This window comes from Phyllostomus hastatus, unplaced genomic scaffold (assembly GCF_019186645.2).
Source record: "Phyllostomus hastatus isolate PE091 unplaced genomic scaffold, TTU_PhHast_1.1 phas_contig_58, whole genome shotgun sequence".
NCBI lineage: Eukaryota > Metazoa > Chordata > Mammalia > Chiroptera > Phyllostomidae > Phyllostomus > Phyllostomus hastatus.
This window is the reverse complement of record NW_025333916.1, coordinates 36,763,030-36,788,434: the sequence shown is the minus strand read 5'-3', so window position 1 is coordinate 36,788,434 and position 25,405 is coordinate 36,763,030. Positions and strand designations below refer to the sequence as shown.

The 25,405-nt window shown below is 43.8% G+C and overlaps 2 protein-coding genes across 2 annotated transcripts in view; one reads left to right on the top strand and one right to left on the bottom strand.

Annotated features, from left to right (window-relative positions):
• Positions 1–1,083: 1,083 nt before the first annotated feature.
• SRD5A1 (steroid 5 alpha-reductase 1) lies at positions 1,084–23,726 on the bottom strand. The gene is made up of 5 exons (XM_045847867.1): positions 23,156–23,726; positions 12,782–12,948; positions 9,642–9,743; positions 7,070–7,220; positions 1,084–3,048 (listed from the first exon to the last, which is right to left on the bottom strand). The coding sequence occupies exons 1-5, from the start codon at positions 23,434–23,436 to the stop codon at positions 2,982–2,984; spliced, it is 768 nt and encodes a 255-aa protein (XP_045703823.1). The 5' UTR covers positions 23,437–23,726; the 3' UTR covers positions 1,084–2,981.
• Positions 23,727–25,405, top strand: part of NSUN2 (NOP2/Sun RNA methyltransferase 2) — a 30,665-nt gene continuing 28,986 nt past the window's right edge. Inside the window, exons 1-3 of the mRNA XM_045847866.1 lie at positions 23,727–24,136; positions 24,255–24,412; positions 24,992–25,096. Coding sequence (XP_045703822.1) covers positions 24,035–24,136; positions 24,255–24,412; positions 24,992–25,096 — 365 coding nt within the window. The 5' untranslated portion in view covers positions 23,727–24,034. The remainder of the gene's footprint in view (positions 24,137–24,254; positions 24,413–24,991; positions 25,097–25,405) is intronic.

The window sequence follows — 25,405 nt, the reverse complement described above, 5'->3', positions numbered from 1 at the left end:
CCTAAAAATATTTAGGTCAAAACAAACCTAAGAAGTACAGCTGGAGACCATCTGGGTTATAATGATAGAAACATTAAACTGAAGGAAATGTGGTCAGAATTACTTAGCCGAAAAACACAGCCTTACAAGCTGAAGAAACGCTTGCTGAGAAAATCAATGCATGAAGCATTCCTTCTAGGCAGTAATGAACATGTCTCCCCCGAATTACACAGTGAGAATAAGATAAAGCAGATAATAATAAATTAGGAAGTACAGAGGAAATTACCATATTAAAAGCTGAGAGGAAAACAACAGAAAAGCCTGGGTATCTAATGAATAGCCCCCAGGGTTAGAATGTCAACAAGGACGAGTCCCTACAGCTTGGCGTCTCCACTATGCCTGTTGGCAAACATGCTCATTTTCTGGTCTGCATTAAGTACATTTGAAAATCTCAAGAGAAATACAGAACATATAAAAAAAAGCAAAGAAATAAACCCAGTGGCTAAAGCAGAAAACAAACCAATAGCCATGTAAAAAAAAAAAAAAAAAAGAACACTCAATAGTAATCTCAAAAAAAGGCATTCCTGTTCAAGTCACACAAGAATCCTGATGATTACCTCTATTTCTCCAAGGGTACTTCAATTTTTTGCTAATATAAGGAGCAAAAAAAAGGAACATTGCAAATGTGGCAATGTTCAAATGTTGCAAAACAAGAACTTGAGATATTTGCAAATGATATGACTGCGAAGCTAGAGAATTTAAGATTAACAAGAGTTGGAATTTATCAAGTAATTTCAGGACCATGGCTAGATATGACATACGAACCTTAATAGCTTTAATTTACCCTAGTTATAAAAAGCACTGGGAGACACACTGTCATTCACAGCAAACAAAATGTCAAACATCTAAAAATAATTTTAACAGAAGTGCACAAGATTTATAGAAAGAACGTTACCCAGTTCCACCGAGACAGGTAAGAATATTTGATATTATGACATGTTAATGTAGGTGGGAAGTTTTCAGGGCTAAAAATGTTACTGTCTGAACTAGAGTGAAGAAGTGTCAGTGTAGTAGAGTAACAATGAAGACTACAGTAAAAATGAGTGGACTTCTGACAATTTTTATTAATCTCCTTAGTATAATTAACACAACTGAAGACAATTTACTAAGCCATAAGGAAACAAAGGGTAGAGAGACAAGACAGAAGAGGATTTCTTCCCACATTAGTAATCCATCCACTGTGTGTGGGGAGAGCTGAAACCCTGCATCAGATCTTGGGTTAACCCAAACTTCTGTATACATGGGCCATTCCCAACAGCAGCACTTCTAGAAGTAACATTCAACAGTGAGCTCCTCTGGCTCTCAGACACATCCTTCTGGCCAGGCACACAGCCTGGAACTCGGGGAGGGGCCCAAACCCATCAAGGCTGTCTAAGCCGTTGGAGTGTTCCTGAGATCCCATTTATTGCTTTAAGGCTTCAAGTAATTGTTTGGTCAGAAAAAGGGCCAAAGTTCATTTAGTAGTAAAATTTCTCTGCAAAAACATCCCGTTTTCAGTTAAAATGAAGCACAGCAGCATCCTGTGTAATTCCACATCCCTGAGGAACCCACAGAGAGCCGAGTTCCTGTGTGACAGTTCAGGAGGGAGGTATCCTCGAGAAGGGTGGGGGAGCTGATGGGATGGTGCTGGGGCCTGGAGAGCTGGGGGGCTGGGGGCCTGGAGAGCTGGGGGGCCGAGGGCCTGCTTCCAGCCCCAAGGTAGCAATGAGTATACCGACAGGACATCACCTCTGGTGTGTTGTGGAGGACTCCTGCAACCTAGTACTGTCAGTGGATCGGAAGTGAATAGTCTCTTCAACTTCTCTTCCAGTCTCCATGTCTGCAAAGCTGGCGGCAACTGTGGAGGCAGCACTGTCCCAAGTGAAGAGGGAGGGGACCTTTACCATGAGGTTATTAGATTTGAACAGAGCGCCTAGAGTCAACAGCCTTCTCAATTGGTGGTTTCTTTTAAATATCAGGCCATGGGTAGTAAATTTTATCACTGCCATTTATCTTAGAGGATCTTTCAAGTGCATCTAAAGCAAGAAATTCTGCTTCAAGATATCATTTTGCAATGCTTGAGAGGTACTTAAAAAAGTGCCTTCAAAATTCGTAGTTCTACCCAGAAGTTAGAAGAAAGGGAAAAAGAGCATCTCTGATCAGGGAACAGTGATGGCTTATGGTGAGTGACCTGAGACTGGGGGCGGGGCACAGCAGGTAGCTGGAGGGGGTGCAGACTGCTGTGCTCCACCTGCCTGCTCCCACCCGCTGGCCTCCACAAAATCCCTTTTGTGGGCAACAGAACAGCTTGCTCCTTGTAAATGCCCCCGTGTCTGGCTCTGCCCTACCCGTATCATCACCTGGTGGGCCAGGCTGGAGCAGGCCTTTTGTCCAGGCCTCACCTGGGCCTCCTGCATCTCCTTTCTCCATCCCGAAAACCTCTGCCTACACGGTACCCCACGGGGAGAGCCCACGTGTTTCCCCGAGTTCCTGACCACACTGTGGTACCCCAGACCTCTCTGACCCGGTGGAAGGGGAGGGACCAAGAAGACAGATCATGCCTCTGTGGCGGGAAGAGACAACATTGCCTTTCACCTTGAAAGAACTGTTCTAGGGGTAGTGGAAGGTTTTGATCCAGAGTGGTCTTCAAATACGGCATGTACATCCCGGTGTTGTGCACACTTCACTGGACAGAACCAACAGGAGTAAGTCCAAAATCAGAGACATGATCGGCAGTAACTGCCCATAGCTCCAGATCCCCGCTCTGGTATGCAGTAGAATACTTCAACCTGTATTTCAGTTTGATCAGTTAGTAGCTTACAAATTTACTAGGAAAACAATTCTTAGGGCCAATCTTGAAAAAGATGCAGTAGCAGGAAAATCACAAAGAATTCATTTATACAATCCCTAAAGAAACATAATCAAAATGCTTCAAGTCAAAGATAATTCCACTGCCAATGGACTTAAAACAAAAATGGAATTAGAATTTTTCTGAATTTCGGATAATCTTCAAATTTCTGAAGGTACCACCTACAATAAGAAAAAATACATTAAAAAAGAAAATAATTTTGTGACTTAAACATGTAACAAAACACTAACAAAAGGAACAATATTTTTTATCATAAAGGCACAGAGAGTTTTAAAAAGTAGTCATAAAAACTTTGACATTTCCGATACATAGGTTGATTTTGTCTGTATCATGAATAACTAAATAATTAGTGATTATAAAGTGTGATTCACAAGAAGTGGCCCATATAATTCACCCCTAGTTGGCAAGAATAATTACTGACGTGTGATAAAGATGCTGAAGAGCATTCGGTGGAGCCATCTTCCCAGACCCAGGAAGCATGCAGACGAGGGGACAGGAGAGGAACCCGTAGGTGTGTCTTAATTATCTCCTGGTGACTCTGGCAGTTCTCTCCAGAGCCCAGGAGAGAACCACTGCCTCAGACCCAGGGTCGGTGGGTCTGTGGGAAGGGCACCCAACCAGCTGACTGTCAAACCGACCTGAGAAAATGCAACATGGGGTCATTCACAGTTGGGCCCTGTACTGAGAACAAACAGGTATTTTCCATTTTGATATAAATTACATCAACAAAGGTATATTCATTTGTTTTTGGATAACAGCTATTTGGGAAGGGTGGAAACTAAGTGGATAGAGTAACAATTTTAAATATTTTGACAAGATGAAGAAGTAGAAAAATGGAATTTCCATAAGCACAAAAGAAGGTTAAACAGAATAAAAGCCATGACAGAAAATGATTAGCTACCTGTTAACATGGCAGCAATACCTGACAACAGGACACAAAGTGAGTGAACAAAGTCCTGTCGATCTTAGATCTTGGAGAGGCTTATTAATGCTATAATCCCCAAACAGAGGACTATGAGAGACCACCGTGTTACTTTCAGAAGCTGTCTGTACACCCAAAAGGACACGAGATGAGAATAGTCCTGAGAAGCTGGGCAGTGAACCTGCGGATCAGTCACAGCAATGACAGCCTTTTCCAGCAGAGTGACATGCTGCAGACAAGCATGCTGTGGCAGATGCGGCCACAGACAATAGCAGTGCAAAATATGTAAACATGCATAATACACATATTGACTCATTAGCCACCGAAAGTTTTTATAGGTCTGTGAACTGTATAATGTGTACTCACCCCAAATCTTATGTTAAAAAAACCTAACCCCAAGGTGATGGGTATCCGGAGGTGAGGATTTGGGAGGTGATTAGGTTCTGAGGCTGGAGTCACATGATGGGATTAGTGCCCTGATGAGAGGCCCAAAGAGCTCCTTGCTCCTGCCACATAAGGACACAAGGAGAAGGTACTCTCTGCAACCCAGAAGAGGGGCTTAATGCACCTACTTTACAGTGCTTTTTGTTACAGCAGCCTGAATGGGCTAAGACAGCCTGTTGCGGACCTACGACAGGGACCATGAGCAAGTTTCTAAGAGCTTCCCCATGAGTCAACAGCACTGGGCATGGTGTTGGGAGAGGCAGGAGGTGAGCTCCTAGAAACTGCCCATTGAAAAGGGACACATTAGCCTCAAAATGGCAAGAGAGGTAGCAAAGGACAGCTTAAAACTCAAAAAAGCAGGACAGCCACACCCACATGCACCTGCAGGAGGGTATCAGGGGACCCGAGACAGCCATGCAGTGATGATGTGCTTGCTGTACAGCAGGCTGGATTCCCTGTGCTGCTGCAAAGAGCCTTTACTGGAGCAGAGCTTTCTCACCTAGTGAGGCTATGTTTGTCAAATATGTTAAACTTATTTCACAGAAATTATCTTACAGAAATAAAATATACTTTGCTATATGACTAAGAGTAAAATTTTCTCAATTATTTAATCACTGAGATTAGGAAGTTATATTTAAAGATTTACAATTGTGGGTAGATGTGTAAATATTTTAAAAAGGGAATAAGCAGCGTGATTTCTATGATTTTTCTCTCATTTTTTTCTATGTCTAGAATCAAAAAGCTGTCACTTATGTGACAAAGATCACAGCTGGATGTCAATTTTTTGTCTTTTTTTATTGTAGGGCCTGACCTAACGCCCCCTTGCCTTCTGGTTAACCATGAAATGAACCCTAGCCAAGGACCACCCACTTCATCACATTCAGGTTATGCTAAATCTGAGATAATTCTTCAAGTTATTCTTCAAAGCGGTTCCTGTGTTTCTGGCTCACCAACAGCTTCGTGTTCCCAAATCTCTCTCGTGGAAGTCTTGCTCTGGTGGGGACAGGTCAGTGACAGCTGAATACACATTTGCAAGTGCTCACAAGTCATGCTCTTTGTGTCTGACACTGAGGAATGGGGCTGTGAAACCAAGGCAGCGCTTCATAAACATATTCCTGCGTGTCCTTATTCTTTAAATCATTACACTACCCATCAGAGCGCCTTAAAGACACTTTGAATTCATTTTTTCAGTGACACTAAACTTAATGAATAGGTAAGCATGGGATCATTCTTTATTGCAACAGAGGCCCTTCTCAGAGGCTGTGCTCGCTGGCCAGGACCCAAGGTGCAGCTCTGGGACGTGACAAGTCCATGCCTGTACTCGGCCTGTCACCTAGCAGCTGCAGAAGTGTATGCGGCCACGGTCTGTCTGGTCCAGTGCATGAGTGTGCTGCCCAAGGCTGGCGGGAAGGAAACCCTGCTAAAAAAGGCCTCTCACAACTCCTGGAAATGTTGCCCTCCCACCAGAATATCTGTTAGCACCCAGCACAGCTGACCCAGTGTGTCCAACTTGGGGCTCAATGATCAAGACAATCGTTTGTGAATTAAATACTTTGCATCAGGCAGTTACAGACAAAAATCTTTTGTAAAAAAAAATGCTGCTCTGCTGCAGGATGAGCCCCATGGACTGTTTTCTCTTGGAATCAGTGTATCTGGTGGGCTAATTAGTTGGGTTCATTGGATTATTTAAAAAAATAGCTTTCATTTTGTCTTCAGCTTGTAAAACCAACATTTGTAAACATACTTCCATTAAACTGAATTGATCCACTATTCAGCAATTAAAATTGGTTTTGCACCATTAATTTAAACAACAAATAACAAAGAGCCCTTTCAATTCATGAATCTTAATGCAAAGAATATCTCAAAAAATGGAATTATGTGTTTTCTAATTTCAGATGTTTCATATTCAGATGTTGTGAGGGATTTTCCTGTTCCATTTTCATTTGAGGAAAGATCTTTACAAGTGGCCTTGCATGCTCTTGTTCTATCTTCCCCTGATCCAGTTTCTTAAAATATCAGCATCAACTTGTTTGTTTTCATTACTAGAAGCTAGCCAATACTTGCTTCTTAAAATGTAACACGACAAATGCCCAGGAGTAGCACCTTCCCCCAGAGGCCACGGCAGCCAGGAGAAGGTGGTCAAGCAGGAGGAGGGGGAGCGCAGATTCTCTGACAGGCAGGGACTCCTGCTGGGCTGAGATCAGCGGGCTGTGGTCGTCATTGTTGATGCCCGAAATCTGGCTTCGGTTTTTATTCATTTTCTAGGACTTTGTAACGTGTATATAGTCTGAAGTGCTGACACGTTATTTCAGCCAAGCCTGCTTAGAGTATGAATCTTCCTGCTTCTAAGGAAGGCATATGAACGTGACGTGGGGGGTGCACAGGCCCCAGGTCAGCACGGTGGGGGGTGCCTGGGTGAAAGGGCTCCGTGAGGGCTGATGCACTGGCCCTTCCCTTCAGCTGTGGGCCTTCTGGGCTCCCGTTACTGCGCAGTCAGCATTCCTCCTTGTAAGTAGCACATTGCTGGTTAGCCCTGCTTGACATTGAATTTGACCATTGAGTCCAGAGTCTAGCACAGAAATTCAAGGAGGATCAGAACAAGGTGAACAAAGTAAGCTGACATGTATCTCATGATCACTTATAGCTGAGTTATTCTTCAGATGTTTGTGTGGTTTTGAGCTTTTTAGCCAAAGCATGACATAAAATGAGATTCTGCAATTCAAATTAATATTAACATTTCAAAAATCTAACCTTAACACAGGTATAATAAGGTCAGAAAACAAATTTAAAATATTGTAAAGTGTTTTGAAACTTACTGGTGGTGCTCTTGTGCTCTGGGGAGTAAAACACAAAAGGTAAACAGAGCGAAAGCCCCGCCTTGAACGGACCAGCTGGCCAGGCCATAGCCACACCACTCAACCAGTTCTCCGAAGTAGTTGGCTGCACTTACGTATTCAAATAAGCCTCCTAGAAGAAAGCACAGACCCAGTGGTGCAGTGACTACAAAGTGATGCCCAGAAAACACCTGACTTAAGAGATAAGGGTGAATACCTACTTGGGGAACATAAATTCAATTATGGGAAAATACAACTTTTACAGAACAGTAATCAATGAAGCACATCCAATATTTCTAGTTTTACTATTTCATATCACAATTTCTGGTAGTAACTATCTACCTGTACTAATATCTACCTATTTATCTGAATAGAAAATGCTACAGTTTTCATATGCTTCAATATATACCATTTCATTAGTTAATGTATCAAACTGAGAAAATCTGAGCAAGGACAGAGAATATACAAAAACAATTAATGAACTAGCTCAATAAAATGGATGTGTATAAAACTCTAGACTAAGAATTGAAGACAATGTTAATTTTCAAGGACAGGTTCTTCATTCATTCACTCACTCATTCATTTATTCACCACTCATCAAATCCGTACCAATCGTCAAGTCTACATTATAGGACAGATTATGGTAGAGGCACTTGGGTTGTACTGTGGATTAGATGCCCCCCGCCCCCCAAATCTGGAACTTTAAATCTCAGTGTACTAAACAAGGACAGCACAGAGTATGGCAGAGGGTGTGGAGTCCTCTGGGGAGCAGAGCAGGGCAGGAGGGCCCAGAAGTTGAGCTGGGAGTAGAGGGAGGTCATGGTCACAAACAGTGCCTAGGAACAGGCCCCCTCCCCCTGGCCCCCCCTCGGCAGATGAGGTTGATCTCAGACTTCCTGGGAGGGTCGGGCTACAGTTGTGGGGGTGGGAGCCCTCCAGGCAGGAAAAGCAAAGGCCCTGAGGCCAGAGGGCAGATTTGTAAAAATTTTTTGTCATTTGTTCCTTAGGTTGCTATTCTCCTCGTATAGTTTCTGGATAGGTAAGTAGAAGGGTTCCAAACTAAGTATGGCTGCGTACTTCCCAGCTCTATTGAGGTTTTAGTTTTACCTACTTGATTTCTTTTTTAGAAGCTCTACTGGTTTCTAACATATTTGTTTAGTCCTTTTTATAGTATATACTTTTTTTACTCATAATTTCAATCCTTTTTTATTTTTTTAAACATTTAAGTATTCACTGTATAATCTGTCCTATTAATGCTAAGGCCTGAGGTCTCTCATGGTTAATTGTGCTACAACTCGTGGCACTGGATTTCTTCAATGGTCTGCAACCTTTGAGTATGGCTCTTACTCCATGGCACATGGTTTGTGGGGCTCTCTCAGGCCTTAGTAGATGGCAGGTCCCTTTGGGGATCTGGGTGTGCCCTGGCCCACGTATGAGGGCCCCACTCACCAGGACCGTGTGGATCGTAATTCATGGCTTGAGGTTTTCCTGACCCTCCAAGCGGTGTGAATTTGGGCTGCAAAGTGGCATGAGCGCAGCTGGTGGCCAGATTCCCACAGTTGTGCTCTGGATGCTAGGACTCGGACTTTGCCCTCTGAGGATGACTTCCTTCTCTGATACCACACTAATACATTAAAAAAGACCTTTTAAAAATTCAACCAGGGACAGCAAAGCATGGAGTAAAGAAATACAGGACTGTAAATATTATCTGTAAAGCCAATTTACAGATAATATGGACTAAGAAACTTGGTATATTGAAAATGTGCCAAGAAATAGCTGAAAATAAGATGAAAAGGGCAGTCAGGTTTTTATTGATGTTGAGCATCTACTGGTTCGCTTGCCTTTTTCTTGTTGATTTAATTTAACCCTTTATATGTTATGAGCAATAATAATAGCTCTCAACTAACCTAAGAAAGCAGATTTTATTATCTCCATTTCATGTATAAAAACTTGAGCCACCCCCCTCCCAAATTTCATCCAACATTTTTAATTGTTTTCAGAGGGAGGGTCAGTCGAGGTATCTATCCTATAATACTTTTAAAAATGAAGTATAAGATACCCCTTGTAAACCATAAATTCTTCCTCATACTCTCTCTTTCCTGAGATAAGTAGAGTTTCCTTTTTGGTTAATAAGCATTTAGTTAGCCAAACTTTATCATTTTAATAAAATAATAATCATAATGATTGCTATTAATAATAGTGACTCATATTAAAAACTATAGCTGAGTCCTGGCCAGTGGGGCTTGGTTGGTTTGAGCGTTGTCCCATGTGCCACAACGCTGTAAGTTCAATTCTCCATCAGGGCACACACCTAGGTTGTGGGTTCAGTCCCTGGTGCGGATGTGTACGAGAGGCAACCAATCAATGTTTCTCTCTCATATTCATGTTTCTCTTCTTCCATCCCCCTCTCTCTAAAAATCAATGAGCATGTCCTTGGGTGAGGATTAAAACCAAACAAACAAAATTACGGCTAATACATGTTACACTTTAGTTTAAAACAGCAAGGCATCATGCAATGCAATTTTGGAATTAATTCTCCATTTTCAGTACATACCCCTTGGAATTTTGTATCCAGTCTCCCCTGGCTGCCTGAGATTCCTTAGGATGTGATCTGAGTGAATGTTGATCAGCATGCCTGCTAACCACAGGGCAAAACCTGAAGAAAAAAAAATACACAAGAGTATTAACTGAGAAACTACAAAATTTACAAACCCATGCTTGAATGAACAGTATCACTAATTCTTTATATTGTATTAATATGACACATAAGCCATAATAGATAGTAAAAACCAATATAATACATATTGTCCTTTATTTACAGGGATAATTACTGCTCTCAGATATACTCAATAAGCCTTTGTTTTTCTAATAATATTAATTATCTGATCTAGTCAAGATACTTTGACCTAATAGCACAATCTGTTTTTTAGAATGACTGGTATGATTAAGAAACATGACTTCCGTCATAACCACCATGTGAGGCATGGCCGCCCCCTCCTTTTGGCAGAGGAGAGGGGACGTCTCAGGGCGTGCTCCGTCCCGATGCACACAGGGCTTTGAGGGGTGCTGGCTCCCAGGATCTAACCTCTGGTCCTTCTCTCTTTATAACCCTGCTGGAGTATTTCCATGCACATCCACAGCTTTCCCCACCACTGGTGTCCTGTCACCCTTCAGTCAGCATTCCTAGGTCTGTTCGCCTGCCTCAGCTCCCAACAAAACCTTCCAAGGCCGCTGCATGTTCTTCTAGACACTCCCTAGCTCCCTGAAGGCTGTCTCTCCCATTCTGTAAGTGATACATCACTTACAGGAGATGTATCAGTATGACATCAATTAGTGCCAACAAGAAAAGGCAAAATGCCAAAATAGTGTTTTACAAAATAACTTGATTTTGATTAAAAAAAAAAGAGTTGTTATTCTGAGATATTTAAAAATGTAAAAGGCAGATGCTGCTTTATGGTGGCATTTCATTCAACAGGAAAGCAATGTACACTTGGAGTAACATTATCAATTACTCAGCAGTCATCCTGATGGCATTAAGTAGTTTCTCCAGGAAGGAGGGTCACATGAAGCACCCTGGTCTCCGGTAAGGGTCTCAAGAGCTCCTCCTCCTGATTTTACCACTGTAGGCTGCCTTCCTTCTAAACAGGTCACACCACATTCTTTAATGTTTTATAAGTCATTTATCGAATCCATAAATTTATGGCTGATCCACCACCTTTTTTGCATTTCAGTTGTCTCCTCTAAGTGATGTGGTCCCCAGTGTGAGGTTCCAGAAAGAATGTTCTCAAAATTTCATGCTTACTTCATTCCTCTTTTGAGAGACAAGCTCCCTTTATAGCCTAGATTGGCAGGAAAACTAGTATTTGTGCTCATCTAGCTAAACCTTTAATTCCATTTCTGGGGATTTTAAAATTTTTGTATAAAATCTTTTAGACTAACAAGTTCTACTGCTCTGGAAAACTTTTTGTTAACATATCATCATCATTATATGCTTAGCTCTTAAGTATTATAAATGTAATCAATTAATTATTCAAGTAATTTCATGTTTGTCTCCTTACAAAAACTATAAACTCTATGAAATAAACATAATGCAAAAAGAGTGACCTAGTTTGTTTCTCAATTGGCATTTTTTTTCACTTTTGATTCCTTCCGTTCAACCACAAAGAACCAAGAGGTTTATATACAATTTATTGGTGTCTTAAATTTTACACCAGCTTCCAAGTATCTGCAGGTGATTTGGTCTGTCTGTAGTGCTACTTTAAATAGCATTCGCATGCACAGACCAAAATGATTCTTTTGTTTTATTGTTCATCAAAATTATTCAAACAGTTCATCACAGAAATGAGTCCTGTGAGAATCACAAACATTAAAACCCTGACCTTTTAGATTAAAAAATCCCTTTTCTCTTGTCCCTCTGTCCACTTCCAGTGTGGTGAGCAGGTTTAAACCCCTGCTCTGCTATTTACTCAATTTAGATGAACCAGCTGCTTAACCCTGTGAGCCTCCCTTTCTCCTGTGAAAGGACCTAATTTCTACCTCCTTAGGATATTGCGGAAACATAAGGCGCGTACGTGTGCAGCTCCTGGCTGATGGCCAGGCTGTTCTTTCCGCTGCTTCTGATGGGTGGGGCAGAAGAAAATCAGGTACAACGAGAAGATATTTGGGGGTAGTATACAGACAACATAATTTAGTCTAGTGTTTCATGCAGGCACTGATTTGTGGATCTAGAAAAGGGTCTTAAAGAACCTCCTTGTCCACCCTTCCTTTGAAGGTGAAGCAGCAGATCCCTCCTGGTAAGAATTCTCCGGGATGACAGGGCACTGCCCTGGGAATAAAACTTTAATTTACAGAAAAAAAAAAACCCATGACTGAGAAATGGAAGAGCACTCTGTCAACAACAAAGTACTATTAAATGTTCGTTTTTACTGCTACTATGAATTTATTCAGAGAAAAAGCCAAATGAAATATAAGGTAACTTTATGGAGTTCAGGGTAAAAGGCTGTGGGGTAGCTTAAAAATGTGAGGGATAATTTCATACCTCTTAGTATGCAGTCATAGGGGCAAGTTCCACCTTAATGTGCTAGAATTTCTAAATGCCAGGAGGATAAACAACATAAACATCTACAAGAATTGTCTTTAAAAATGAGCCCTAAGATCATGTATGTTTACCACTCTTGCAAATATTTTTGATGGCTAATGTTTTATTTTCCTTTTTGCTCAGAACTTAAGTTATAATTAGAACTTGAAAAGGTACATTAATTTACAGTAATTGATAAAAATTTAAAAGTTCCAGAACTTCCCAAAGGTAAAAGTTTAACTTAGTATAATCGTAAATATCTAATTGCTTTGTTGGAAGATGCCCCTGTCTGATTTTTCCTCACGATCCAGAAGACACTGCAGGAGGTGCACGGCTGACTGAGACAACATGGCCAATCTGTGCCCGACTCTCCACAAGTCTCCCAGCTGCTCAAGCTGCTGGAGCTTGTTACTATACTCAGGTTTGCCTCAAGAACAGGTATTTGTGCTTTCAGTGTCTGAGTGGGCGCAGGTGCGGTGGGAGGGCAGGACTCCATCCTCAGCACTCCAGTTCCAGTCCCCTGGCAGCTGGGTCATGGATCTTCAGACTTTTCCCTCTTTCAAGAAGTACGGGCTTTCTAACTGAAAAATGACCAAAACAACACTGAGGTCATTCACCTGTTAGGAATCGGGGGTCAGTGACCCAGTCATCAGCATACTCTGCATATTGGCTTAAGTATCTGCTTTGCACGTAGCCATTATAGGTACAGAACACGAACGCAATTACACATGAGTACAGTGGTGTAGGCTTCCCTCCTCGGATCAGGAATGGAAAAATCAAGGACCTTAGGAAACAAGAAATAGAAACAAATTAAAAAGAATAATAAAGAATATATTCCTACAATTCTGTTTTAAGTTTCTGGGGGTTAAAATCTTGCTTCCTTGCACAAAAATCATTCTCAGTAACACTCATACTGATTTACTCTATCTGTTAAAGGCACAATTTCTAGATTTAAAAAATTAACCATGTTTCAATAACATACACCCTGGTGCACAAACTCAGGATTCTCATTATACGGACTGTGAAACAGGCACATCAAATGAGAGAAAACAATGTTTCAAGAAACTCTCAAGATCTTCACTATCCTAAAACCCACAGCTCCTTCTAGTATGAGCAATACAATTTGGGGGACACCACTTTACCACCCATCACTGTCACAAATGGCTCTCAGTGACTAAGCACCTATAAGGCCTCACAGCTACCTGCATAGCAGACACTTCATACACACTCCACAGAGGATGAGATTATGACTCTGAGCAGCTAAGTAATCTGGTCAAGGTCACAGGGTTAGTGAGTGGCCACATATCTAAGTGTCAATCTGGTAATTCAAAGATTATGTTCTTCTGCTATACCACAGTGGCTTAGGTGCATACTACTACAAGTTTAAAGAGAGAAAATAGAAGAACAATAAATCACAAACTTATGAAGAAAAGAGGACGCACATGTTTCTAAATTACAGACGAATGAAGTGTTCAAGAAGTGACTTTGAGGACACATTCTGCAAAAGCAGCATTTCCCTCCAGGATATGAGAATCACGTAGGGTGGCTACAGTTTGGCAGTTCTCCCAATTCAGTTTCAAGTCCAGGGCTGAATTCTGCATGCTGGTAAACATCTGTTGGCAGCTTTTAAAGGTGAAACCCAAACCTCCCTTGTGTCTCCCTCACGCCCCTTTCCTCCTCTGTCACAAGTGTCCTGTGCTGTGTAGTGACCTGAGTTCAGATCAGCAAATCCAGTTTACCACCTGTTTTTGTACAGCATGTGAGCTAAGGATGGTTTTTATATTTTTTAAATAGTAGGAGCAAAAAAATCAAAAGACTATTTTATGACACATGAAAATCATATGAAATTCAAGTTTCAGTGTCCGTAAATAAAGTGGTATTGGAACACGATCTGGTCACCTGTTTATACACTGCCTGCGGCTGCTCTGCAGCTGCCCCTGCAGACTTGAGTGCCTGCGACAGAGCCTGGAGCAGCAAATTCATCCCTCTGCATGGCTGCTCGGTGCGCTGCAAACCGCCGTGACACTGTGTTTTGAGTGCCAGGCATATCCTTGTAGCACACATTTAATTAATTTTAGTATCACTGGTACCTATTGTGTCAAAACAAGTGAGCTAACTCTTCACGGCCTGACGGCACAGTGGAGTGTGAGAGTTACTGCAGGAGACAAAGCATTCTTTGGTCCGCAATGGCATGACAGCTGTGCCAAAAGAACACACTAGAGGTTGGCATTACCAGACCGCATTACGTGCTCATCATGGTATCCCCAACTCACAGGAAAGGTAAAAAAAATCGAGAATCTGAAACAGAATCTCATCACAGAATTTTTTTACACATGAAAAGTGAAAATGAGACCACAACCACAGGCAGCGAGAAGTGGTTCATCAGTCAGGCAAGCAAGGAAAGCCGCACGCCAGTGGGGAATTAATTAGCTGCAGCAGCAAGCACAGGAACATGTCCGGATGATACAAACTTGTTTGGCACAACCAGCCTTTCAGTGAGGGCAGCTACTGGACTTGGGGCACCAGAAGCAACGCCAACAGTCAGTTAAAAAACAGGGCATGAGATCGAGCAAGCAGTCTTCCTTGGCTCGTTGGGTCCGCGGATGTCACTGATACTGCTTAGTTGTTTATTCAAGGACTCAATGCCAAGGTTGACGTGACTGAGAAATGAGGCTCAAAATAGTCTGCATGGAACAACTGAAGGTGAGAGTATTTCCAAAGAAGTTGAGAAAACACAAATTCTGTACAACCCAAAGTGGAACCTGCTAAGATGTGACAACTGATGGTAAAAATGTATAGAAGAGAAAAACAGACCCATTACAAATGTACAAAACTTGTAAAGATGTAAGGTGTTTAATGCTGCTCCCTGTATCATATGGTACTTTCCAGAACACTCTAGGGTGTGTGACTGAACCACCAGGGTTAACAGAGAATTTGACACTTCCTCTAGACTTCACCCTATTTTGAGCTCAGAACTGAAACAAAAACTCTCAATGAGAAAAATTGTCCTCATCCACTATTCCTGTTCTGAAGGGCTTTGGAAATTAGCTTTTGCTGTGGACTCGATAATGTTTCTTAGTGAATTCAACCCAAAATTATAAGGTAAAAAAACACTTATGTGCAAAACTTATACTGTACTAAAGGCATTTCAATGGCAACTGACATTGTTTGAATCACAAGTCATGTCAAACAGCTTTATTTCCTTTCTACGCTGTTCAAGTTAAAAGAAGGGGTAAGGTCTCCATTCTTACAGAAATTAGCAGTGGATATAATTTCTAAGCTCAAGCTACAGTTTTTTTCAACCATGATTTCCATATTTCAAAAGTCATTTAACTGTATAATTGGGAAGCTGCCACCTAATCTTCAATTGGAAGATATTAATCTAAAAAACAATGACACCTAAAAGGAAAATACCAAGAGGAGCATCTAATAGAACTTGATAAATGTCTCTGGAGCAATGAATGAGCTCAATTAAAGTCATAAACTCATGGGCTGACATCCGTATTTGGCAATGCCTATCTGTGTGAAAAGACATTCTCTGAGATAAAATCTCATTGCAGATCAGCACCAACAGGTGAACACTTACAACAGATTTAGGGAATAGGGAACACTAACTCTGAGATCTAGGGAATAGGGAACACTAACTCTGAAGCCCAATGAAGTAACATGTCATCCCCCACCAAAAGGAAAATTCCATCCTTCTCATTACACCTGCATGACAAAACTGTCTGAGATATTATATTTTGAATTTTGTCAATAAAAATTTTGTGACCATTTGTTTTCTCTTTTGTTATAAATACCTATGCAATAGCCCCTGTTTTGCCTGTTGGCCCACAAAGCTTATAATATGCACTATCTGGCCGCTTTCTTTAAAAAGTTTGCCCATTCTCAGCCTAGAATAAAACAGTTATGTTCTGGAAACATCACTTTGACTTTCTTAGAAAAATACTCTTGCTCAGGACCCTCCACTTGGGTTGCAGGCAGATGCTGCAGCCTGGGACTTGTTGGTGCTTGTGGTAGAGACCACGCACCCATGTGCATCAATGTCCTCAGCTACACAGAGTTGTCTGCCTTCTGCCCCAGCGTACATCCTGGGGGGACCTGGAAAAGACATTCATGAAGAACCAGGAAAGAAGATTCATCTCTCTTTGCTCTCATGTAAATGCCAGAAAAGTGACCATGAACTGAAATGCCTTCATAAAGGGTGACACAGGTGTTTTGTACTGCTCTCTAACATCTAACTGTGAAGAGGATAGTGGTGGCCCTGATGCCATCGTCAAGGTCAGGTGGAGAAAAGGCGGGCTCCAGCAATGTTGCCTATGCCTTCAGAGCTCCAGGAGGGAGAGAAGGTACTCCACCCCATCCTGTCCCTCTCCAGGTGTGAGCACCCCAGGTAGACCAAGTACTCCTGGCTCTGACGACACACGAGGCCAGGTCTTCAAGCAGACAGACATCCAGATGCAGCACGCCTTCCAGAGGGGAGCACTCTGCTTACTCTCTGCGGCTTTCAGATTGGTTTTTCTCCCTTTGTGTCACTACCTTTGATTTTAGTGCTTTTCCTTGGAAGTCCATGCAGCTGTTATCAGAAAGGTTTTCCTTTGACTTGGGCCAATTAGGAGCCAGAATGGAGGTAGAGAGGGTGGCTTCCAGACATGGCTTTTATCTGAGACTTCAGGTAGACAGAGGGACAGCAGCAGCTCAAGGATCAAAGTGGATGCCAAGTAATATCACATGGTGAAGAGTCACTTGGGGATGCAGGATCAGGCTTAGATAGTAAAAAAGGTGGCACACCTGCTGGACTAACATACCTGTCACAATCCATGGTGCAGGGACCAGGGTGTCTCAGTTACAGCGGGTCTGGATATTCACAAGCCTTTTCTCACAAGTTGTCTCATCTGCACTCACAGCCACCCTTTCATCTAGGAACTATGGGAAACGTGCATTTCCCCTTTCAGAAAAGGAGTTAAGTCAGAAGCTGAAAGTCCCTTCACGTGGAAACCAGCTTTAAAAGTAACTATGAAGCACTTGGACTTGAAAGCAGTTTATTTGGGTAATGTGTCATACATCCATCTTGGTCGCTGACAGTGAGCTGAAGCCTACACAGTGTCAGCCAGGTCCCAGGGAACTACTCATCAGGCTGGGTGTGGGATGGAAGTCAACACTCGTCCTCCATCATGCTGCAGTGTTCCCATTTTGCTTTCCTTCTGTTCCAGGTAAACAAACAGATTTACTTTTCACCAAGTTATTTTTAATTACTCATGGAAACGTGCGCGTCTTTGTATCTGCAAGGCAATGGGGAATGTGGAACACGTTTGATGAAGGGGTGAACCAAGGGCTTCCAGAAGCCTGAATCTCTGTGGAGCTTTGATGGCCAGAGCAGTTTGCTGCGTGTCTCCTTTGGGGTGAGTTTACAAGGTTAGGCATGTCGAAAAAGTGCTTCTCCGTAGTTCCTGATTACAATGTTTCCAATAATTTCTAATCTCACACTTCATGCCTTTTCCCACAGTTCAAAACTATTACTACTACCCTATTTAACAGATCAGGACCTGGAGGTTCTGAGGAACATGGAGGCACTGGCATTGGAGACAGATGTGGCAGGCTTGAAGGCAAGGCCACCTTCCCAGGTAGTCACATCACAAGGACCCGGTGAGAAGTAGGACGGGGGCAGAGCTGGCACTGTCTATCCACGCCATGACATATTAAATAGTTGTTAGGAGTCACTTTTATTAAGTGTCTCTGCTAAGCCAGAAAAATACTAACTATATTAAATGACAAAAGTGGGATAGGAGATTTTGCATATTTTTATGTTTGTGTATCTTTACTGCTTAGAAAAAATAAAACATTTATTAAGAACAAGGAGAGACGGGAATGAGGTACACCCAAAACACTGTCATCGTTACCTTTCAGTAATGGAATTTTAGGTGGTTTTCATTTTCTTTCCTGAATCACTCTGCATTTTCTAAGTTTTCTACAGCGAGCATGCACCATAGGTTTGTTTCAACCATAGGTTTGTTTACACACAACACTGACCAATCCTTTAAGTCAGTGCTGACCTACCACATTTGGCGCAGACCAGGTGAGCAAGAGGGAGGAATGGGATTCCCTGGGCTGAAGACCTGCAGTTGCTTAATGGAAGGGCTTAGAGAGACTCTGGCAAAATTAAGTAGTAAGCAAACACAGAGAATATTTGTGGGGACATCTGTGAATTTTAAGAGGAAAAAAAGTATCCTATGAGCGCCCAGAAAGGACAGCGAGCGAATCACTGAAAGAACGGAAGTCACCAAAGCTGGACTCCGTGTCTGTTCTCACTGCAGAGTGACGCCTGGAGTTCTCGGCCTCCATCTCAGCCTCCTGGGCAGTAATGAGTGGTTTCTCTGACTTTGCAAGGAACCAGGAGCAACACCTACATGAAACCACCTAGCTGGTTAACAAACACTGTGCCTGCCTTCTGGAGGTGATCTGCTTAAAGGGCAGAGACTTGAGGGAAAGCATTCCTTTCAGAGGTCGAATGCAGCCAACCACTTGGAATAACTATTCCTTAAACATTTCAAGTCAGATTTCATAATCCCAGAAATAAGTTCAATGTCTGCTTAAGTCACAGAGTAAACTATAAGAATCATCTCTTGAAATGTTTCCCCAACAAACTGGAATAATACCCCAGTTTTCTGCCAGAGAGAAAATAGGGCATTCATCCAGCAAATGAGTTAATTCTCAAAATAAAAGATGTAGGAGACTGTTCTGCGTGGCGTGGGCCCAGCTCCCACTTGGAGATGCACAGGACCCATGCCCATGGATAGATTCTTCTGTGGGGAACCAGGCCTGCAATGTACCTAGGCTGCTATGAGTCTTGCTCTTGCTAAAAAACTCCCTCACCCTGAAATGAGGACATTTACTGCAAAGTAACTCCCTAAAATCCATGCTAAACCTTCCAAGGAACCACCTAAAGGGAACCTGTGCATAGTAAATGAGGACCATCATGTGCCAGGAAACCCAATAAAGGCCGGTCACAGCAAGGGCCAAGGTTTTTGCTCCCCTTGAGAGAAAAGCCATGCTGTCCCTTTTCCTCCACTGGACTTGGCAGTCCTTGTGAATGTATCATTTCATCCATAATGACATAGACACTGCGGGCCAGTGTCTGCATCAAAAAGAAACTGGACATTACCTTCCAGGACAACACAACACTGGACACCCAAATTTGGGAAACAAGGAAATATCTAATTTGATGACTTGGGAATAATATGGATAATAGCAGATGCAATCATATGCTATTTTTAAATTTTCACAACTGAAAATAATTTTAATAAATGATTTTGACTTTTTAATCAACAATTTGAGATCACTGAAATGTACACTACTTCCTAGATTTGGGTCAGTTCCTTTTTCTCATCTTTCCTTCTATAAAACACTCTTTTGCAATGATGACCAAATTACACAGTTCCCAATAATGCTACATAGGTAAATAAGTATTTTGCATTTTCAAGGCAAGGTTAGGATCTCAACGGATATTTCACTGTCATTCTACACTTTTGCACACAAGTTTTTCCTTCCTCAGATTATTTGAATCCACAAAGCATGGGCCATGGATCAGTGTGCCCTTCACTCCCTCCAGGTCTCTGTCTTTTAACTTTATACCTGCCACATGACACATTTAAAAGTGAGGCTGGACCAGGCTCTCCCCAAGGGGCCATTAATAGAATTGAGCAGGAGAAACATGCATGTGAAGTAGGTGAGGTTCTCTGAGGCATCATAATGAGGAATCCCACCAGGTCGTGGCTCTGCTGAGCACACACTTCGGAGCAGCTGTGAGGAGGCCTTGTGGGCTTTTGAAAGTCTGCAATCTGGCAGCCATTCAATACTCTCCCTCTGTAGATCCCAACTGGTCATGGTAAAGACAGTGACAGCATATGCTTAAGTGGGACATCGTTGCTTGTCGTGGATCAAAACGTTCGCACAGATGTGCTTCCCTATCCACCAGGAAACTGGTCAGTTGTGGGGCATTCTTTCCCACAACCGTCTCCTCTTCCCTTTCTAGTCAGGACTTTTCTTCCCTCCCTGGCTCTTCTGCCAAAAAGATCCCACATATTCTCTGCGGTTTGTCTCCCACTCCTTGACTCCTTATGGACAACTGTCTTCTTATCCCTAATACTGTGTACAGTGCCAGGTACACGAATCAATCCTCAGTAAATGTTTTCTGGATGAATACATAAAGACCTCTAGGTCTCCCCTCTCCTTTAAGCAAATACCCCTTCTACTGACTGTGAGAAGCCCCTCCATCTGGCTTCAGTCCTCCCCAACTCTCTCAAGAAGCTAAAGCTCACCTAGGGCAGGGCCTGGCCACCCTCCTCTGAGTTTAGCACCTGGGCCCGCACAGACATTTGCCAAACTCTGTCAAGTTGCCCCCACTTGGTCCTGGTCAGAGTCTCTCTTTGGAAAACACCACCTGGTTCATGCTTCTTCTGCCACCAGCCCAATTCCAGCTTCATTCCTACAGTCTCCGCTCTTATTCAGGCCTGTAACACCTGCATTGTCCCATATAAACGAGGGACTCCATCAACTGTTTCCCAGTTTGGCCGTATGGTTTGTAACAAGTACTAAATGCAGCTGGTGCTTCTGTTCTCTTCCAAGTGCTCACCGACTTAGGTCAGATGACTGTTTAATAAATTAGTTGCTTGGGTAGAATGGAAAATGTTTCTTTTCTATTTGGAAATCTTCAATGTCCTCAAACTGGACAGGCTATGTGTACAGTAATACGTGTGACTTAAAAAATAAAAAACAACCCAGCAGTTCAAAAACTGCACCTGACTGGGCAAATCCTCAAGGGCAGAGTTTCTAAAGCCACTTGTCTAGGCACCAAGGGTTGTAGTCCCTGCAGTCTCTAGTCCAACGGCCTTGTGGGAAACCCCACAAGTGACTCTGGCCCTTTGGAAGGCTGCGTTCGTTCTTTCACTAGAGTGGGCCTAGAAAGGCTTTAACATCATGCCTTAAGTTCAAAATCTTCTGTTCCAGGCTTTCAAGCAAAACTCTGTAAAGCGTTCTCTTCATTTCCAATGCCATTTCTTCAAAAGTTCTTGATTGGCACTTGAAGCTGGAAGCAGTGTGTGTGGAAGACACACAGAGTATGGACGTGGATCTGTCCACTTGTGTGGCAATCTAAAACGGTATTATTTATCATGTATTAAGCACTGAGATTTGCCAACACCTTGAAAGCATTTAACGGAGCCTCCTTTAATGCCAGTCCCATGAGCTGGTATCGGCACTGTGGCTGGTTCATAGATGGGGAAACATGATGGAGAGAAGCTTAGTAACTTATCTCAAGTCCCAAGTGATGGGGGTTAGGTAACACCTGGCAATACAACTCCAAAGCTTGCTCTTAGCCACTAGAGAAACAGACAGATGGTCAGACACAGGTTCTGGTATATGTATGAGTAAATATATACAGACATGAGAGAGCTACTGATATTCAAATTGCATCCACAAATTTGGTGATGCTCAACCCCATTACTAAAAAATCCAGCATAATGACAGAAACTTTGCTTAATGAAATATTCTTGGAGTGTCAGGAGCATCGGTCTCAGAAATGCTTCATTGAACATGGATTCTGGCTATTTTAAGTGCCCGCATAAAAGCAAGTGAGGACCCATTGAACCAGGCAGGACTCCTGTGTCCTAATAATCATACCAAAGAGAGGCTCACAGACAGACAAACACACACATGTGCAAGTATGCTTACTTCTTCCTACCTCTTTAGGCAGTGGGGGTGGTAAGGTGGCACCTGAAATCAGAAAGGTTCAGTAACCTGCCCACAGTTACAGAATAATTTAGACCAGCTCTCCTGATGCAGAGAGCTTTCTTTTTAACTATACAGCCTTCTGAAATCTGAATAAAAATTTTTATTTCCAGCTTTTATTCAGCCATTTGTCTTAACTGTAAAAACCAAAGCCTAAGAACTGGAGAGAGCCCAACTTATCAGAAGAACCTGAAAATCTCAGACACAGCCACTAAAAAATTCTCCTCAAGCCCCAGCTGGTGTGGCTCAGTGCAGGCCTAAGAACCAAAGGGCCGCCAGTTCCATTCCCAACCTAGAGCCCATGCCTGGGGTCTAGTCCTCAGCTGGGGGCAGGGGGGCATGTGACAGGCAACCATACATCAGATGTTTCTCTCCCTGTCTTTCCCCCTCCCTTCCCCTCTCTAAAAGTAAATAAACAAAGTATTAAAAAAACCCACAAAATTCTTATCAAAAGCCAAACAATTTGGGAATCATCTTTAAGATTTTATCTGTGTTTAAAATAGTCATTGCTTGGAAAGCCACTCCCAGTCATTGGCACCATGCATAATGTGGAGGTGAAAGTCTCAGAAGTGACCAATTTCTGGCCATGGATATTGTACAGGGGAATTCACAAAGTACTTTCAGAAAAGCAGCTTTCCAGGTGATCTCCTAGCCAGCAGAAAACCACCCCACTGGCAAGAACACCAAAAGGAAAAGGTAGAAAAGGAGTCAGACACATATTGTGTAGGAGTTTTACCTTTGGCCACTCTAGTCTTCAACAAAGTCCAGTATTATTGTATAGCTAATACATTCTAGGCCGAAATTTTACAAAGAACTCTCTTCTATTACCCCCACCCTTTAAGTCCTCTCTCTCTTCCCTACTTTTCCAGACTAATTCTTATTTCTAAGCTAATTCCCCGCGCCGGGGGTGGGGGGGGGCGGGTAGGGGGAGGGCAGGATGTGTAGGGAGAGGACAACAGGAATGAGGAGTGGGGATCCCTCAGGGAAAGGATGCCAGGAAAGGGTCAGCAGGGAGAGGGTGCCTGGCGGGTGGGGGCGGGCGGAGGAGAGCGCAGAGTAGAGGCGCCAAGGATGAATGGGTGGGAAGGGGCTAGCAAGGAGGGAGGGGACTCTCATAGCCGGGAAAGAGCAGCAAGCCGAGGGGACGCAGGCAAAAGGAGCCGGGCTGGGGGCGCAGAGAGGGGCGTGGGACCGCGGCTCCTTACCGTTGCACATAGTGGACGATGAACATAGCCAGGAGGATGCGGTTGGGCCACCAGCGTAAGCGCTCGGCAGGTGTGCCAGCGCACAAAAAGAGCGGCACGGCCAAGGAGGGCAGCTCCTGCAACGCCCAGGCGGTGGGAGCCGCCAGTCGCCAGGCTGAGTGCTGCGACGCGTAGCGCCCATAAGGCGAGCCCACCAGTTTGAGCAGCACGAAGGTCAGGATGCCTAGGGCACACTCCAAGTAGGAGAGCGCGTCCAGCAGGGACGGCTCCGCCAGCTCCATTGCGGAAGACTGCAGGCGCGCCCCATCGCCCGGCGGCCGTGACGCCCCATACAGTGAGAGGGCGCGAGGCGGGGTTCCCAGAGTCAGGCGTGGGCAGCCAGCGCACAAGCCCTGATCGGTTCTTTTGGAGCGGTTCCGAGGCCGCACGTACACCCCTCGGACGAGTTGCACCAGTCACTAGCGCCCGCGTCTTACGCCGGCGGCGCGGCGGGAGGCGGGTGTGCAATTCCTCCACTCCACCCACGCAACGGAACTCCACCCGGAGCCTGCCGCGCCCGCCCCATTCTGCGCGTGCGCGATCGCGGGTTGTCCCCGGCTTTGCCTGAAGTCGCGCGGGAAACCCTGGCAGTCCACGCGGAGACGCCTCTGCGGCTGCTTTCTGTTGCCACTTGCCCACTCAGGTTGTCAGCGGATCTCGTTGGCCGCTGTTTTCTGGGAGTACCGGCCGCCGCAGGTCCTCTTACCTCTTGCAGGTCCTTACAGGTCCAGGAGAAGTGGGGGCGCGGACTTACGGGGTCCTCGAGCGGCAGCACGGAAGTGCGCGCAGCCGAAGGTGGCGGCTCGGTTGTTGCGGACGGCGTGTGCAACCGCGTGGACCATGGGGCGGCGAGCGCGGGCCCGGCGGCTCCAGCAGCCGCAACAGCGGCGGCCCGAGGACTCGGAGGACGGAGCCGAGGGCTGCGGGAAGCGTAATGACACGGTAGGAGCTGGAGCGAGGGCGGGCCGGCTCTCCGAGAGGGCCTCCCGGACCCCGAGACCTGCGGGGCGGGGAGGGACAGCTCCTTGAGTCCTGAGCAGATTCCCCTTTTGTTCCTCAGGGCTGGGAAGGCGGGTACCCCGAGATCGTCAAGGAGAACAAGCTCTTTGAGCAGTACTACCAGGAGCTCAAGATTGTACCGGAGGGCGAGTGGGATCAGTTCATGGAAGCGCTCAGGGAGCCCCTCCCGGCCACTTTAAGAATTACTGGTTATAAAAGGTAAGAGGCCTTGCATATATTTTCTCTCGAGTTGAGAGTAACGAGGGTGTTTTGCCTGAGAGGTGTTACAGTGCTACAGAACCGCTACAGGTCAGCGGTGTGCATCCTAGAGCCTGGAAATGTACAGGAGAGAGCACTGGGTCCAGTGGAACAGGTCAGTGGGAAGCTAAAATACAGGAAAACGCAGTCTGAGAAAGGGTGGGTGGGTCTTCGAGGACGCCTATCCTTTGGAACACATGAAAATTTGTGACATTACCGAGTTTGGGTAAAGCTTCTGGTTCTTTCCTTTTGTACATTTGTAGTTATATCTTCCCAAGATGAGTTGCAAGTAAAAATGGAACTGTAGGAATATTTAGAAGGGAAGGAATGCAGTAATATTGCATTAGTTTATCATCCTTTAGTGATTAAACAGGATTGTTTAAGCTTTGAAAGAAGAGTGAAAAGACAGTGATTAAAGAATGTTTTCTCTCCATATAAGTATGGTTTTGTTTTAAATCACTTAAAATCTTAAATTCGTAAAAAGATAAGTTATTAGTAGCCTTTGAAGTTGTTTTGAAACTTGCTTATTTTTTCTAATAGCCATGCAAAAGAAATTTTACATTGCTTAAAGAACAAGTATTTCAAGGAATTGGAGAACCTGGAGGTGGATGGTCAGAAAGTTGAAGTTCCACAACCCCTGAGTTGGTAGGTACAAGGCATCATGTTGTTGGATGTGTCTTTGGGATTTTAATTTTTTGTCACTTGAGTGTACCCCTTAGTAATGCATCTGTTATTAGCACAAAAGAACCTGAATGTACTTCTGAGACATCTTCATGTTTTTTACCTAATGATTACTTTACACTGGTGTGCAAGTTTTCATGTATGATTTGCAGCTCTCTTTGTCTGAGTCATTGAGTTCAATTAATGTTTCCCAGTGAATTCAACCCCTTTGCTTCCTTGATGTTACCACTTCTACCATTTCCACTTAAGCCCCCTGTTTTCTGACTTCAAAAC